Below are 15,887 nucleotides of genomic sequence, written 5' to 3'. Positions count from 1 at the left end.
ATGATGGGCAACGCGGGTGATGACAGGGCAGCGTTGACACACCAGGTAATGAGGGGGCGCCGAAGGCATCATACACTGCAGTTGGGTGAGTGATGATGGGTTGTTGTCGACACCCACTGGCTTTAAGGTGAGCGTATATGATATTGGACCACATTTTTTACATCTTTTAACATATATTTTATTTCAGTCGCAACAGACGATCCGACATAATATCCATAATCAACTTTAAGTCTACCCTCATATAATATGACATATTCAAGCCTCGTCCTGTTACAGGACATCTACCACGTGACGGGTCCGCTGACGGAGCTCCAGATCGCGTACATGTGCCGGGAGACGCTCACGGGGCTGAGCTACCTGCATAGCATGGGGAAGATGCACAGGTACTGTTAAAAAGACATTTGTAGTAGATCCCACCACAGGCCGACCTTCACTGAGCTGGTTATTTGAAGAAAAGCGCATACTAGATGGCACCCGAAATCACCCAGGAACCGTACATTTGTACGGGGTAAAAATCATCCTATGTCCTTTCCCGGGACTGGTTACAAGTTGTTAAAGTTAAAGTTTAACTAAAGTTATTTTTATAGTTAAATATTGCGTCCTTTAGCTTTAACTTTAACCTTAACTTTAACCGGAGAGATTCACGTATGAGCGGAGGTAAGGACGCCATATTTAACTTTAACCAAAGATTTGACATTTTGCACTGTTGTTAAAAATAAAGTTAAATTTACAATTACAGTTAAAGTTAGCTGGTGCAACCCAGTCTAAGTGATAATACTTTAGGGTGAGTGAAGGACTTAACTTTCTTTTTACTTTTGTATGGAAAAATTCATGACGGGCCGTTGCCAAACTGTTCCAAAAAATGTCTCTTTCGGCGTTGCTACTTCCACAGTGAACAGGGGACTTATACACACCCTAAAGTATTATAACTTAGTTTTGTTACACGTTGTACATAGCTGTTTAAAAATGTACGTCTGTATGATACAGGGACATTAAAGGTGCGAACATCCTACTGACCGAGTGTGGTGACGTCAAGTTGGCTGACTTCGGCGTGTCAGCTCAGATCACGGCTACCATCAACAAGAGGAAGTCCTTTATTGGGACTCCGTATTGGATGGCGCCAGAGGTATGTGCTAGTGATATACATGTGCTAGTGGATAAGTAGGTTCGATAAAAGTGTAGATACTATGAACAAGAGAAAGTCCTTTGTTGGGACTATGTATTGGATGGCGCCAGAGGTATGTGCTAGTGGATGAGTAGGTGTTAAAAACGTAGATACTATGAACAAGACTCCGTATTGGATGGCGCCAGAGGCATGTGCGTAAGATATCATGCCGATTTTCTGTGTGACAATAAAGCTGACCCATTTGTGCCGAAGTTTTATAAGTTTGATCTTTTATTTCAGGTGGCAGCAGTGGAGAGGAAGGGTGGCTACAACCAGCTGTGTGACATATGGGCGTGCGGTATCACAGCTATAGGTGAGATATACATCCAAATAAAAACGCCTCCGTGGTCCAGTGGTTCAGAGCTCGGCTCTTGACTCGGAGCCCTATCTATGGGGACCCCTAAATTTTTTTATAATTTTTCCATTTTTGTATCAAAATCTTAAAGCGGTTCACAGACTACATCTACTTACCAAGTTTCAATAGTATAGCTCACACGGAGAAAAGTGGCTGTGACATACGGACGGACAGACAGACAGACAGACAGACATGACGAATCTATAAGGGTTCCGTTTTTTGCCATTTGGCTACGGGACCCTACTAAAAGAAAGAGAGAGACAGAGAGAGAAACACGCGCTACCGCACGGCTTACAACTATAGCATTTTTGCTCTCGTTGTATTATACCGACACTTTTGTGTCATGTCGTTACAATTTTCCGTCTAGCCCCCTTTCATTGGCCGCACAATTATATATATACGGTATTTTTCCCAGAGCAGTATTAATACAGTTCGTCTAGAACTGTAAGAAAGGTCATTGACACAGCTGATTACACTTTTTTTTGCGATTTTGAACCGACTTCCAAATGGGAGGATGTTCTCATTTCAACCGTAAGTTCCTTTTAACCGACTTTTTTTTTTTTTTTTTTTTTTTTTTATTGAAAGGTTCACAAACTGGCTGTATCACTAGAACAATTTTATAAAATAATATAGTATGTTAGTAGAACTGAGTGTACAACCTTCTACAGTGAACACAGCATGCAATATAAATTACGCTCTCACAAAAAATATTTTAAGAAGTTTTTGGTAGGTAAATACAATATAATATCCTTCCTTCTTCTTCCAAAAAAGAGGTGGTTTCTCAATTTGGCCGTGTAAATTTTCTTTTTTCACAATTTTTTTTTTGCTTTTTCCAGAGCTAGCGGAACTCCAACCGCCAATGTTCGAGCTGCACCCCATGAGGGTTCTCTTCCTCATGTCAAAATCGGGCTTCAAGCCGCCGTCACTCCGTGACAAGGAGCGCTGGTCGCCGCTGTTCCACGCGTTCCTCAAGTTGGCGCTGACCAAGAACCCCAAGAAGCGGCCGACGGCTGATAAGCTGCTGCAGGTGAGAGAGCTGATGATGCTGATGAATATGGGGTGAAAATTGAAAAATAAATAAATAAAAACATTGTTATTAAACATACAATGGACCGAACAACCTAAGTTAATAAAAATACAAAAGAGGTAACAATAACATAACGCACTATACATTCAACATTTAAATACACAATAAACAAAAAAAACATTAGATCATTATGGCTATGCAGTATGCAATGCCCAAACCAATAGATAGACAATTATAATGCATAAATAACCTCCTCCTTTTTGGAAGTCGGTTAAAAAATATTTAAGTACATTATTGTTAACCCAAAATATAATAATAATTATGTTTAAAGTTCCTTCAATTCCTCAGGGAAACAAATTTTATATAAAACGTATAATATGTTTGTCTGTATATTTCAGCACGCGTTCTTCCAACAAGACATGAACAAGCGTCTGGCGGTGGACCTGCTCCACAAGTACTCCAACCCGCCCACACACTGCGCCGCTGATGATGATGAAACGGTAAGAGAGAGAGAGAGAGTATCGTGACTAGAGAGATGGGTCGGTAAAAGGGAACGATATATCGTGGCTAGAGAGACGAAACGGTAAGAGAAAACGATATATCGTGTCTAGAGAGACCAAACGGTAAAAGATAACGATATATCGTGGCTAGAGAGACGAAACGGTAAGAGAGAACTTTATATCGTGGCTAGAGAGACAAAACGGTAAAAGAGAACGATATATCGTGGCTAGAGAGACAAAACGGTAAAAGAGAGCGATATATCGTGTCTAGAGAGACAAAACGGTAAAGGGAGCGATATATCGTGGCTAGAGAGACGAAATGGTAAAAGTGAACGATATATCGTGGCTAGAGAGACGAAACGGTAAAAGAGAACGATATGTCGTGGCTGGAGAGATAATACGGTAAAAGAGAACGATATATCGTGGCTGGAGAGAAGACACGGTAAAACAAAGAGAGCGTACCGTGATTAGGGAGATAACATAGTAAGGAAAGAATGATACATCATGATTCATGACTAAAGATAGGAAAACTTCAACATCTATAAACATGGCTAAACGGCCAAGCGTTTTTGGCGCTTTTGTGCGCTTATTTAGCTGTGTATATGGTTGAATGCCGAGGCGTTTAAAGTGTTTTAACGTTGTTTTTTTGCATTGTCCGGAGTTTCAGTCCTATATCTAAATAGGAATTTTTATTGTCTTATATTGATAATTATTGTAATTTTGTTGTACAGGGTGTATCTGACGTGCCTCAGCGCATCGCGTCCCGGCACACGGGGCGCGGTCGCCGCGTCGTCGGCGACCGCCCCGCCGCCGCCCCCCGCCCGCGCTCGCTACACACGCACGCCGACCCGCGGTGAGACACACCCACATACGTACATATTAACTCACGCGTACACACACGCACTCACTTCATGCCACTGACCTCCATTATACAAGTACGCTGGACTTATGATACCCAACTGTTTTTTGTGCCTATTTGAAGCGGAATCAGCGCCCTCAATACGGGGGAAGAGAACTAAATCTGACGTAATTTGCAAATGGCCTCTTAGTCGCTATTAGTTGTAGAAACTAGTATTAGTTCCAAGTACTCTATACTGCTATCAGCGCTTATATGGCGACTTTCAAACGTCATTTTTACGTCAGATTTAGTTCTCTTCCCCCGCATTGGGGGCGCTGATTCCGCTTCAAATAGGCACAAGAAATAGCTGTCATTTCAAAGGATATCTAATGAGGCCCATTCATTATACTGCATTGCAGTCCGCCGTGCAGTCCGCCGGCTAATGCAGGATAGTGAATGGTGTTGTAGGCCTGCACGGCAGGCTTGCATTGCAGGCCTGCAACACCATTCACTATCCTGCGGACTGCACGGCAGTCCTGCCGTGAATGGGCCCTTTTAGTCCGGCGTACTTGTATAAAGGAGGTCAGTGCTTCATGCAGAGTACTGACAGACACAGTATGTGGGTCTGAAAATCGGCCATCTAGTTTTTAATTTTGCAATAATTTTGTAACAGACCCAACAGCGCACAGTCTTAAGGACACTATCACAAAAATTATTACAAAAATTAGCAGGTCAGTACGAATATCGACGTTAAGGATATTAAAATAACATTCATTATCAGCGCGCCTCGTACAGTGGCGGTTACGACGCTCGCCGGTTCTTGATAGGGCGAAAATGTATGAAAAAATTTGAGAGCGTTTCTTATTTTTCTTATAAATGGAAATGTTATTTATTTTTATATAAAATATTTAGCTATTCGTACAGAAGACTAAATAAGCAACAATTTTTTTGTATATTTATTTTCCTTAGTTCAGTGTATTTAGCTATAATGGTGCCTAATCAGACCCCATTTTTTAAATCTCTTGCGATTATTGTGATGGTTAAAACGTATTTATGTGAAAATTTTGTATGCGGCTATAAAAATTTTATGGTGTAGATGTAGAGATGAATATATTATCTTTCATTTGAAACCAAAATATCCTCGCAGTGTGACTCCTAATTCTTTAAAATGGTACCTGAAAATCGGTGACATTTGTGAAAAAATGTGATAGCGGCCTTAAGTCGCGTTTTAATTTTTCGAGAATAGCCTGACATAAACTCTGAACTGTGACATCAGTGTGATAACAGTGGGCTGAAGCATATGCCAGTGGCAAAACAACGTTGCCGGATCAGCTAATATGTTTATACAACCTTTGACCTCTAACCTCCAGCCTTATGGAAGAGACGCGCGAGTGCCGCCGCCCCGGCGCGTACGATGACTCGCCGATCATCGACCTGGACGCCGACGACGACCTGACATCCGGCTCGAAGGTCATCTCGTTCGCCGAGGTCGAAGGTCGCGGGGACACGGTGAAGCGGAACGGTGAGTGATGATGATGAATGAGTAATGATGATGATGAATGTCCTATTATGATGAAGACGCCTCCGTGGTCTAGTGGTAAAGAGCGCGGCGCTTGACTCGGAGGTCGTGGGCTCGATTCCCGCGTTGGAAAAATGTTATTTCCAAGTTTGGTTAGGACAATGCAGGCTGATCACCTGATTGTCTGACAAGTAAGATGATCCATGCGTCGGATGGGCATGTAAAAAGTCGGTCCTGATCTCTCGCCAGTCGTGTCAGTCTTCCGTCCCACTGGGTTATGAGAGTAAAGGAATAGAGAGTGCTCTTGTGTACTGCGCACACACTTGGGCACTATAAAATTACTCCTGCGTAGCTGGCCTGTTTTCAATGAAACCGGCCACCGTCACCGAAACCGGTGTGGGAGCCATTATTATTATGAAGAGTGATTTAAGAGATATAGAATGGAAAATAATAGAATATAACCATTTATTTCCAGCTATAACTACTATAATGATACAAAAGTGTCACTTATATTGCCTCCGATCAGGTGTCTCACCGCTCGTTGATGTTTCCAGTGTACTCCCGTCAAGCGTCGGAGCCGTGGAGCGTCTCATCACTCATGACGTGCCCCAAACACAACCCCAACGATCTCACAGACACCGGCACCACTGAGAAGTGAGTATTTGAGGGGGGGAATTGAGTTTTGGCTGAAAAACTGGGTTTTTTAAGGGGGGAAGGGAGTTTTTGGGTGAAATTGTGAGTGTTTCAGGAGGGATTGGTTTTTGGATAAAAAAGTGGGTAAGAAAAGGTGGGATTACTTTTTGGGTAAATAGTTAGTGTCGGGGGAATTGAATTTTGCCTAAAAATCCTACAGATATCGATGAAACTATCTATAAAGTGTCAAAATTATCGATATCCACGAACTGACAAATTTATTGATGTTTATGAGCTGTCATTTTTTTTTGGGTAAGATTGATATCTGTCAAAATATATATCGATGTTTATGAGCTGTTAAAAATATTTGGGTAGCAAGAGGATGAACTGTCAATACTATCCACGGACCATGTATAGACCATAAAGTCTAGTCGTAGTAAATAGAGAAACAAAGGCCTGAGCAAGAGAGATGCCACTATCAGTAACACTGCGTGGAAAAAAGACACGTGTGATACATGACAGCAGCACTCTTTTTTTGACGTCCAGTCGGCACGTGCCGCACGTTGACAATTTAATCTCATAGAAATCATAATTAATCATGCTTGTGTAAGTGTATACGTACACATATTTTTCACACAGATGAAACCAATTTCGGTCTCGTTTGACAGCTCGAGATTGTTGCTCGATTCCGCTAGGTATATTAACTTTATGGTATAGACGTGTATAGTATTGACAGTTCTGTCAAAAATTTTTGGGTAAGATATCGATGTCGACGTCATTGCTGTGTTGTAGAGCGTGGTGTCGGGTGGTAACCGGCGACGACATATTGCGTATGAGTCTGAGGTACGCGCGACTGTCGGCCGTATTGTGTGCGGCATAAGTGTGCGCTTGCTTTAGATTGGATGACGGGCACTTTTTAAACGAATCGCGAAAACTACATATTTATGGTGGTTAGGACCATATTTTTTAATGATATCATGTCACATTACATGGTTGCGTTTCAATGTGGCAAATTATATGTCACCAGGCCCCATTGCGCCGCTGCGCATATCATGCATATTTTAAAGATATGTCACATTGCGCCATTACGTTGCAATGTGACATATTGTCTAAAAATATGTTGTTTTACAGGCAGTTTTTATGATTGTCTTGTGAGTGACTTTTTGGTGCGTCGCTCCGACTTTATTATACATCATTTTGACATATTATATTGCTACGTTTGACATATTATTTTTTAATTTTTATGATATATCACATTGATGTGTTGTTGTGCGCATACGCTACGTTAATGAGGTGTTGTCGTGCATCCTTGCAACGCAGCTATGTGGCATATAATAAGTTTTTCCATTAAATGTGTAATGTGACCTTAAGATGTTGTCATTTGTTTAAAAAGTGCTCGAACGAGTTTTTGCGCAATCTAAATCGAAATATTCGAAATAACTGCAAAGCTTTTAAATTTTTCTGACATCTTTTCATAAAAAAATTATCAAAATTTTTACGAAATTTTTAGTTTTTTACATAACTCTTAAAATTATTATTGTTAGTTTTTTTACTTACTAATAATAACGTATTTTTGCTCCTAACTCCTAGTCCTTATAGAATGTAGTATATTTTAATTACTGTATTTGTATTTTGTAGTATTTTTATACTAAACTATGTTAGCAATTTAAAGTATTATTTTAGTATTCCTTAACATTTACTTAAATGCATGATTTTATTCCTACTGTAAAAAATTAATGCCTGAAGTAATATTATTTTATTGCCTGTCCTTTTTCCTCGCATGATTAAATATTGTCTTGCTATCTCTTTCGTTTAAAACCAATTTTGACAAAGAGCAAAAGAGAAAAATATATTTTTCATAGTTACTTACTATCAGTAGTACCTATATCTACTTTATACCTTTTACTTTAGTTTTACACACATAATATTTATACCCAAAATATTAAAATGGCTTATTAATGATCCTTCACTATTTTAATACCACAGTAAAAATATTTATCCTCTTCCGTTTATAAATATATACTTACTGTTTTAATATGTCATTATTTTAAATTTTCCCAAAAACTTGAGATTATTATTATTTCGAGTAGTTTTAAATGGCAAAAAGCTTCAGAAATTAAGAGAGAGAATTATAAAGATTAAAACTCTTCAAAATATTTGGTTATGATTTAAAAAGTATTTTCGTATATTCTTGCAGTTATTTCAAGTCGGTGTTACGCAGTGTTCGGTGTAAAGCGAAAAATATTGGACGTTGTGTGTGCATGGTTTTATGTTTGTTTGGCTTTCGACAACACACACGAAACATACATAGTGTAAATAAAAATATAGGTGTTAGGTGTGTAAAGACAAAAAGATGGATAAGTTGGTATAGGTCAAAGTATGCCATAAAAAGTGCGTATGCCACTAAATAAGTACAAGGCATATTATGTCACTTGGCGTTAAAATAATGTGACAAAAATTAAAGCATAACTAATTGACATTCATGGTTTATAATAAGTTAAAAAGTTGTAATGTCAAAATTTTGACGTTTCAACTTTTTTTTTTAAAGAAATTAATTAGTTTAAAAAGATCAAACGTCGAAATTATAACCTTGAAGCTGATGTTTCATGAAAATTAAGCAATTTATTATAGGTAAGAATTAAAAACTTAGAAATTCCTAAAAAAGTAAGAAGTAAGGGCAGCTATACTGTACTCGGGCGACTCCCTGTCAAAAACTTGTCATTATCTATATAAACCGCGATAGACAATGAAGTATCAGATTTTGTCAATCGTGGCTTTGTATAGAAAATGACAAGTATGATAGGAAATAGGTATGCCACTTAGTATGTTCAGTTTTCTGAGTTGTGTCTCTTGTTTTAGGAGCCTCTTGCAATATATTGACGAAGAGCTAATGCTAAGGTAAACACAGACACTTGCATGTATGTGTTTTTATCTGTAGATTATCGGAAAAATAAAAAAGTACTCCAATAAAACTTGTTTCAAAAATTTTTTTTTTAGTTTGAGACACATTTTAGACAACTTTTTAGACAAGTTTGAGAGACTTTACTCTTAATTCAAAACAATATTCGTGTTGTATAAAGTGGCCCATTCACTATCCTGCATTGCAGTCCGCCGGCTTATGTAGGATTGTGAATGGTGTCGCAGGCCGGCTGCCATGCAGGCCTGCGACACCATTCACTATCCTGCATAAGCCGGCGGACTGCCGGAATGGGCCCTTTAAGTCTGTTTTAATTAATTTTTTAAATGTAATCAAACATTGAAACTTGTGGCATTGTAAATTAGCTATGTCCACACTATGCGCTTTCGTCTTCAATTTTCGTCATTTTCTTTCATTCACCTTTCGTTTTGGCGCATTCAATAATTGAATGAGCCAACAAACGCAACGCCAACATTGTCATTTTTGTTTTTTGGATACGGTCAGAGGGCATGCGTCGCGGGCATGCCTCACGTTCGCTGTTGACTGCGCTATAACGCATGCCCTTGACGAACAGAAAAAGGCACAGTGTAGACAAAGCTATCGTGTAGGTAATACGTGACATTTAAATTGTTACCATTATAGCCCATACTAAACTTTGCTTACTTTGAGAACAAAATATAATTTTGGTAAGACAGTGACATTGCTGGTATACTTGATTGATTTTTTAGATCAAAATCAACCAAGTATATCAGCACAATTCATTGAAAAACTTAATTTTTTTTTTTCTTGGAACAAAGTAATGGAGTCGATTTATTTTTCCGATTTTTTTTTGTAGTTTTTGTCGTTCACTTTGCAGCATGCATTTCTTGTTGTAATTTTCCTGTATTTAATAACTGAGTGGTGATTTGGGATTTGTTTTCTTAAATATAGGCATTTAGTTCTTACCCTTAGGCAGTCTGTTCACCGGCCAAGGGTCACACAAAAATTCAAATAAAAAGCCACTTTATGACCTAGGCTATAGGATTCATTTTCTACCAACATTGGTCTAGCGCAGAGGTTCCCAAACCTTTTGTCTACCGCCCACTATAAGAAAAATTATATTTTAGCGCTCTCATTGTTTCAATTTATGAAGTTTACATGGTAGAGCCATGCTTCGGCTCCGAATGGGCCGGCTCGACCGGAGAAATACCACGGGCTCACAGTAAACCTGCGTGAAACAGCGCTTGCGCTGTGTTTCGCCGTTACCCTATTCCCTTCCCTACCCTCCCCTATTCCCTTCCCAACCCTTCCCTATTCCCTTCCTTACCCTCCCCTACTCCCTCTTAAAAGGCCGGCAACGCACTTGCAGCTCTTCTGATGTTGCGAATGTCCATGGGTGACGGAAGTTGCTTTCCATCAGGTGACCCGTTTGCTCGTTTGGCCCCTTATTTCATAAAAAAAAATTAAAATGCATCCTGATGAAATAAATCACCCCCAAGCCTCGCCCCTATTTTTTTTTCTAGGTCGATAAACTTCAGACTAGTGATGTAACGAATGTTGGATTTTTGACATTCGCGAATGCGAATGCGATTGCGAATATTTATCTTCAACATTCGCGAATGCGAATGCGAATATTTTAAAATTAAAAAAAAGGCGCGTAAAACGCGTTTTGTGTCGGCCATGTTTAAATTGAACATAGCCGAGCGGATATTGGTTAATTGAATGAATTTAGTCACAGAAAGTTCATTCTAAAAGTTTTGTTTTGAGATTAGTTCATGTTTTATGTTTCAAGTAATTGTTTAGTTATTTTAGTAAATAGAAATTGGAAACTTTATTTAAAAATGATAGTAAAGTACAATATACTACTAAATGAATGCGAACCTTACATAGTTGTAACAAGGCTAATTAATGTTAGATTTGATAAGATCTCTGAAGTTCTTTTTTAGAGTTCCGTACCCAAAGTGTAAAAACGGGACCCTATTACTAAGACTTCGTTGTCTGTCCGTCTGTCTGTCTCCAGGCTGTATCTTAAGAACCGCTACAGCTAGACTTCTGAAATTTTCACACATTGTGTATATCAATTATTGCCGCTATAACAACAAATACTGAAAATAAAATAAATATTTAAGGGGGGCTCCCATACAACAAACGTGATTTTTTCTGCCTTTTTCGCTCTATATCAATAATGGCAAGAGGTAGGTACTTAAATTTTTCACACATTATTTCGTTATATGTGTACTTTAATATTTAATAATAATATTAAAATAAAATAAAAAATTAAGGGGGCCTCCCATACAAAAAACACAATTTGTAGCCTATTTTTGCTCTTGTATGGGTACGGAACCCTTCGTGCGCGAGTCCGACTCGCACTTGGCCGATTTTTCATAAATGAGGCTTTAATTTAGAATGTAGAAGTATGATTTAATAAAAATATCTAAGTGGTATCTTTTGTATTATTATTTCATATGTATGCATAACATAATAGTTTTCTTTTTGTTTATTAAAAACATTCGCTAAATATTCGCATAATTTTTGCGAATGCGAATGCCAATATTGAAAAATACGCGGATATTCGCGAATGTCACTATTTCAGACCCTCATCGCCCACAAGAGGACGTTATCGCCCACTTTGAGATAGGCTGATCTAGCGATTGCCGCCGCTGCTCTGTAGTGGCGTAGAGTAAAATGAAACCTATAGCCTTGATCATAAAGTGTCATTTTATTTGAATTTTTGATGGTGAACAAACGCCCTTATTGTAGGTAATGCTACCATCCAACCAACAAATAAAAATATCCACACTACATCAGAGAAGTCAATTCATAGGCAAATGGCGGACTTAAGTAATTTGGTCGCGTTATTTCAAACCCAGCTGACAGATCACGACTAAAGTGCGACAAGGCTTTAAATGAACGTGGGCGGGAGCGCTGCTGGTAAAGGAGAACTGTCAAAAATGACGTTTTTGTATGATGGCTGCGTTAGTTCCTTTTTTCGCCACGTTCATTTAAATCCTTGTCGAGCTGTAGCATTGAATTGATATGATGATATGATCTAACCAAATTACATAGGTCCGTCAACTGCCTGCCAATAAATTTCTTCGACGGTACAGGGTCATTCACAAGGTCCTTTGTCTTTATCTGTCGTGTGACTTCTCTAATACGTCAGACAAAGAAGAGGGCGACTAACCCAAAAAATCAAACATTGTCCTTCTCTCTTCACACTCACGCCCGTCTTTCATATGCCAGGTGAAAAAGGACAACGCGGATTCATCGCCAAATTAGTTTTTTCTCAATAACTCGATAAATATACAACATTTTAAAAATCCGCTAGGTCGATCTCTCAATGATAGAATTTTATACAATGAGTTAAAATATTAACTTAGTTCAGTGCACAGTTATGGCAATAAATGAAAAATTCGTGAATATTAGATGCATCTTTGTTTTTTTTTTCCATCGAGAAAATTTTAAGCCATCGTGTTTTTGCTCAGATTGAATTCTTGGAAATATAATGTAGTATCTAATTTTAGAAAATGAAACAATTCAGGGCTTATTTTCAAGTATAAAAATGAATTGTAAAATCGAAAATTTTGGTTTAGTCACCCCCTTAATATTATTATTTATATTATTAGTAAGGCGGAAAATGATATTATACATATATAGTAACATAATATTTTGTCCTTTAAAATAGTGGCTTAAGAGACAAGGATATAATATTGTACAACTATAATGTTTGTATACATGATGGATATTTTTATAAGTCATACATATTTTATTGGTTTAAAGTCCAAACTGCTTTTAAGTTTCAATACTTATTTAAAAATAATATCACAGACATCATATTTCACAAACATTTTGTTTAAAGGATAAAACACCAAGATGCTATAGAACGGAATTTTTTTAAGATTGCGATAAAAAATGGGGCTTTATTTACCACAAAATAATATGCAAGTTTCAAATTTCTTGCGTAGTAAATAAAGTATAAAATTGAATCGTAGTTTCAAAAAAGCTGTATCGTGTCTCCGTGTGTACTGACCCTAAGCTACATCTTTGATTTTACTTGCACTAAGCTATAAACTATTTATAAACAAAAAAAAAAATACTAATCGCAATCCAACTCAATGTTGAAACCCAATTTTCACATACATTTTTTTACATAAACCTATACATCCGTTTCCAACATATTGTTGTCTGCACAAAAACGCCAAAAGCGTTTTAAAAAGTACTTGAAGTTCTTTAAAAGCTTTATAAATTACATTATAAACAAAAGCATATAATATAGTAGTTTTGATGCCACGCTTTAGGTAATAATTGGCCTTCTTTATAAATTAGGCATGGGAATAACATACGCAAAAAAATAACAAAACTTTTCAAAATTTTGTTAACTAACAAAAAAAAAACAATTTGGCATATAAGTGTCAACTGTCGTTCTCTGTTTCCATAGAATAGACAGAGATAGACAGCTTTCAAAGTCTGTAATGCAATAAAAAGAAACGTATTTGAGTTTTTGATTGGCTGACTAATGAAATAAGCATGAATATTTCCATGCCTACTCTAAATCTTGTGTAACTAACCAGCTTACTATAGTCCGGCCACAGAACATGTAGAAATTCTGTCATTGACCTATCCCTGTCTCTTTTATTCGCAAAAATGTTGCTATTGCGCTATCTTTTGCGGAAACGAGATGGCTTGCGTAAGTGAAAGAGACAAGCGATAGGAAAATAAATGACCGAATTACTTTTTCGGTGACAGGGCTGTAACATCGTATATTTAGCGTATAATAATTATACACACATTTTCAGGGCGACGCTACCTCTGACAGCTGAGAACGCTGCCCACTCCCAAAACTCAGCGTTGGCTATGCACGACCAACATTTAAGCCAATGCATACAACTAAAGCAGAACTTCTTAAACACATCGTCTACAAACATATACCAAAGCATCACATCTAACTACCAACCTGCCGTATCTAATTCTACAGTTTCGATCGACGATCCGCTCTGTCGAAAGCTCGACGAACGGGATCTTCTCTTCGTCGATCACGATGACGAAAAACGAAATACAAATTGCGAATGCGGCTTATGTCCGAAACCGGAAGTCAAAGATAATAACACTCTAAGTGATCTACAGAGATCTGTAGCTAACTCCTGTTCGTGCGACGCGTGCAACTCTAACGGTGATATCCTAAGCTACTACAGACATTGTATAAACCAGAATTCAGATACAGGTATAATATATTGTGATACGTGCAAGAAGCAAAAGATATCTGTATCCAATTTTAGGGCGCTCCAAATAGCTAACAGACTACGTATAGACGATGAAAAAGTAGAAAATGGCGATCTAGAAGATGATATATGTAGGAAAATAGACATGAGTCTGGATATGGACGAGGATAGAGATAAGAGCGAGAGAAAGAGAAAGCATGAGAACAATACGGGTATAGATTTGAATCAGTTCTGTCAGTGTGAATTGGAGAAGAGGAAGACATCGTCGGTCGATGAAATATTCAAGATGGTGGAGGATAAGGATGCGCCGAAGGAGTTGGATGTGGATGAGGCTAAGACTAGTCAGAGGCAGAGGAGCTTGTCGGATAGTCAGAGGGATAAAGCGAAGGTTGAAAGTGATGGTGAGTTTATAATATATTGTTCAGTTTTACTATTTTAATGCAACTAAATACGGTTTTTGAAGTGAAACCTTCTTTAGCGGCGTTGAGCACTTTTGTGGGATGGGTAAAAATTGTGAAACTCGCGTCAGATTCTCGTGCTGATCGAAAAACCGTAAGACGGTTGGAGAGTAGTGTTTTAACATCGAAATCGATTAATCGAACAATCGATTGTTTTTTTTCGATTGTCGATATTTTTAATCGATTTCGATTAATTAAAAAATTCGTTTTTTTTAATCTATTTTCATAAAAAGTGGGTTAATAAAATTGTAAGGGTTCGATTATTAAAAAAAATGAATTTTTAAAAATCAATTTTCATAAAAAATGGGTTAAAAATTTAATCGATTGCAAGGGTTTTGATTTCATCCCTAATTTTAACCCCTTGGGGGTGGATTGATCAAAATCCTTTCTTAGCGGATGCCTACGTCATAACATCTACCTGCATGCCAAATTTCAGCCCGATCGGTCCAGTGGTTTGGGCTGTGCGTTGATAGATCACCATGTCAGTCAGTCACCTTTGAGTTTTACATATTTAGATTATGGACTTGTATCTGGAGTCCGGGACAACCCTAAAAAGATGTCGCCTTCTTTCACTCTTATTATAATATGGTAGTATCTGTAACGTTTCGGATGATATACAGCATTTCAGGCATTTATTTTGGTATTATTTAGTAGCAGAAGTGGGAGAGCCATGCTTCGGCACGAATGGGCCGGCTCGACCGGAGAAATACCACGTTCTCACAGAAAACCGGCGTGAAACAGCGCTTGCGCTGTTTCACGCCGAGTGAGTGAGTTTACCGGAGGCCCAATCCCCTACCCTATTCCCTTCCCTACCCTCCCCTATTCCCTTCCCTTCCCTCTCCTATTACCCTATTCCCTCTTAATAGGCCGGCAACGCACTTGCAGCTCTTCTGATGCTACGAGTGTCCATGGGCGACGGATGTTGCTTTCCATCAGGTGACCCGTTTGCTCGTTTGCCCCCTTATTTCATAAAAAAAAATTATAGTGATATTCTCCTTATTGTAGCAATATTTTTATTTGGAAGAGGGTAAGTAACTAATCCACACAACAATTCCAGCGCTAACCACGCCCCCCGTGCCGCCGCGGCGGTCTCGCGGGCGGCGCGCGCGGACCCCGCCCCGCCCCGCCCCCAACGGGTTACCGCCCACACCCAAAGTGCATATGGGAGCGTGCTTCTCTAAGGTGAGGATTTTTGTTACGTTATCTTATATATAAAATTCTCGTGTCACAATGTTAGGCCGCGTTCTCCTCCGAAACGGCTTTACTGACTTTAACCA

General features: G+C 38.5%; 1 protein-coding gene across 4 annotated transcripts in view; it reads left to right on the top strand.

Annotated features, from left to right (window-relative positions):
• The window catches only part of LOC121738196 (mitogen-activated protein kinase kinase kinase kinase 5), a 41,603-nt gene that overhangs the window by 17,647 nt on the left and 8,069 nt on the right, over positions 1-15,887 (top strand). Inside the window, exons 3-14 of one of the 4 annotated variants that reach the window (XM_042130109.1) lie at positions 277-383; positions 988-1,126; positions 1,406-1,478; positions 2,357-2,547; positions 2,946-3,047; positions 3,779-3,900; positions 5,256-5,407; positions 5,959-6,058; positions 6,830-6,880; positions 8,897-8,935; positions 13,730-14,553; positions 15,668-15,792. In XM_042130109.1, coding sequence (XP_041986043.1) covers positions 277-383; positions 988-1,126; positions 1,406-1,478; positions 2,357-2,547; positions 2,946-3,047; positions 3,779-3,900; positions 5,256-5,407; positions 5,959-6,058; positions 6,830-6,880; positions 8,897-8,935; positions 13,730-14,553; positions 15,668-15,792 — 2,025 coding nt within the window. The remainder of the gene's footprint in view (positions 1-276; positions 384-987; positions 1,127-1,405; positions 1,479-2,356; positions 2,548-2,945; positions 3,048-3,778; positions 3,901-5,255; positions 5,408-5,958; positions 6,059-6,829; positions 6,881-8,896; positions 8,936-13,729; positions 14,554-15,667; positions 15,793-15,887) is intronic. The other 3 variants (XM_042130111.1, XM_042130110.1, XM_042130112.1) reach the window with 3 other exon arrangements.

This window comes from Aricia agestis, chromosome 22 (assembly GCF_905147365.1).
Source record: "Aricia agestis chromosome 22, ilAriAges1.1, whole genome shotgun sequence".
Classification (NCBI taxonomy): domain Eukaryota; kingdom Metazoa; phylum Arthropoda; class Insecta; order Lepidoptera; family Lycaenidae; genus Aricia; species Aricia agestis.
This window is presented reverse-complemented; position numbering and strand designations above follow the sequence as displayed.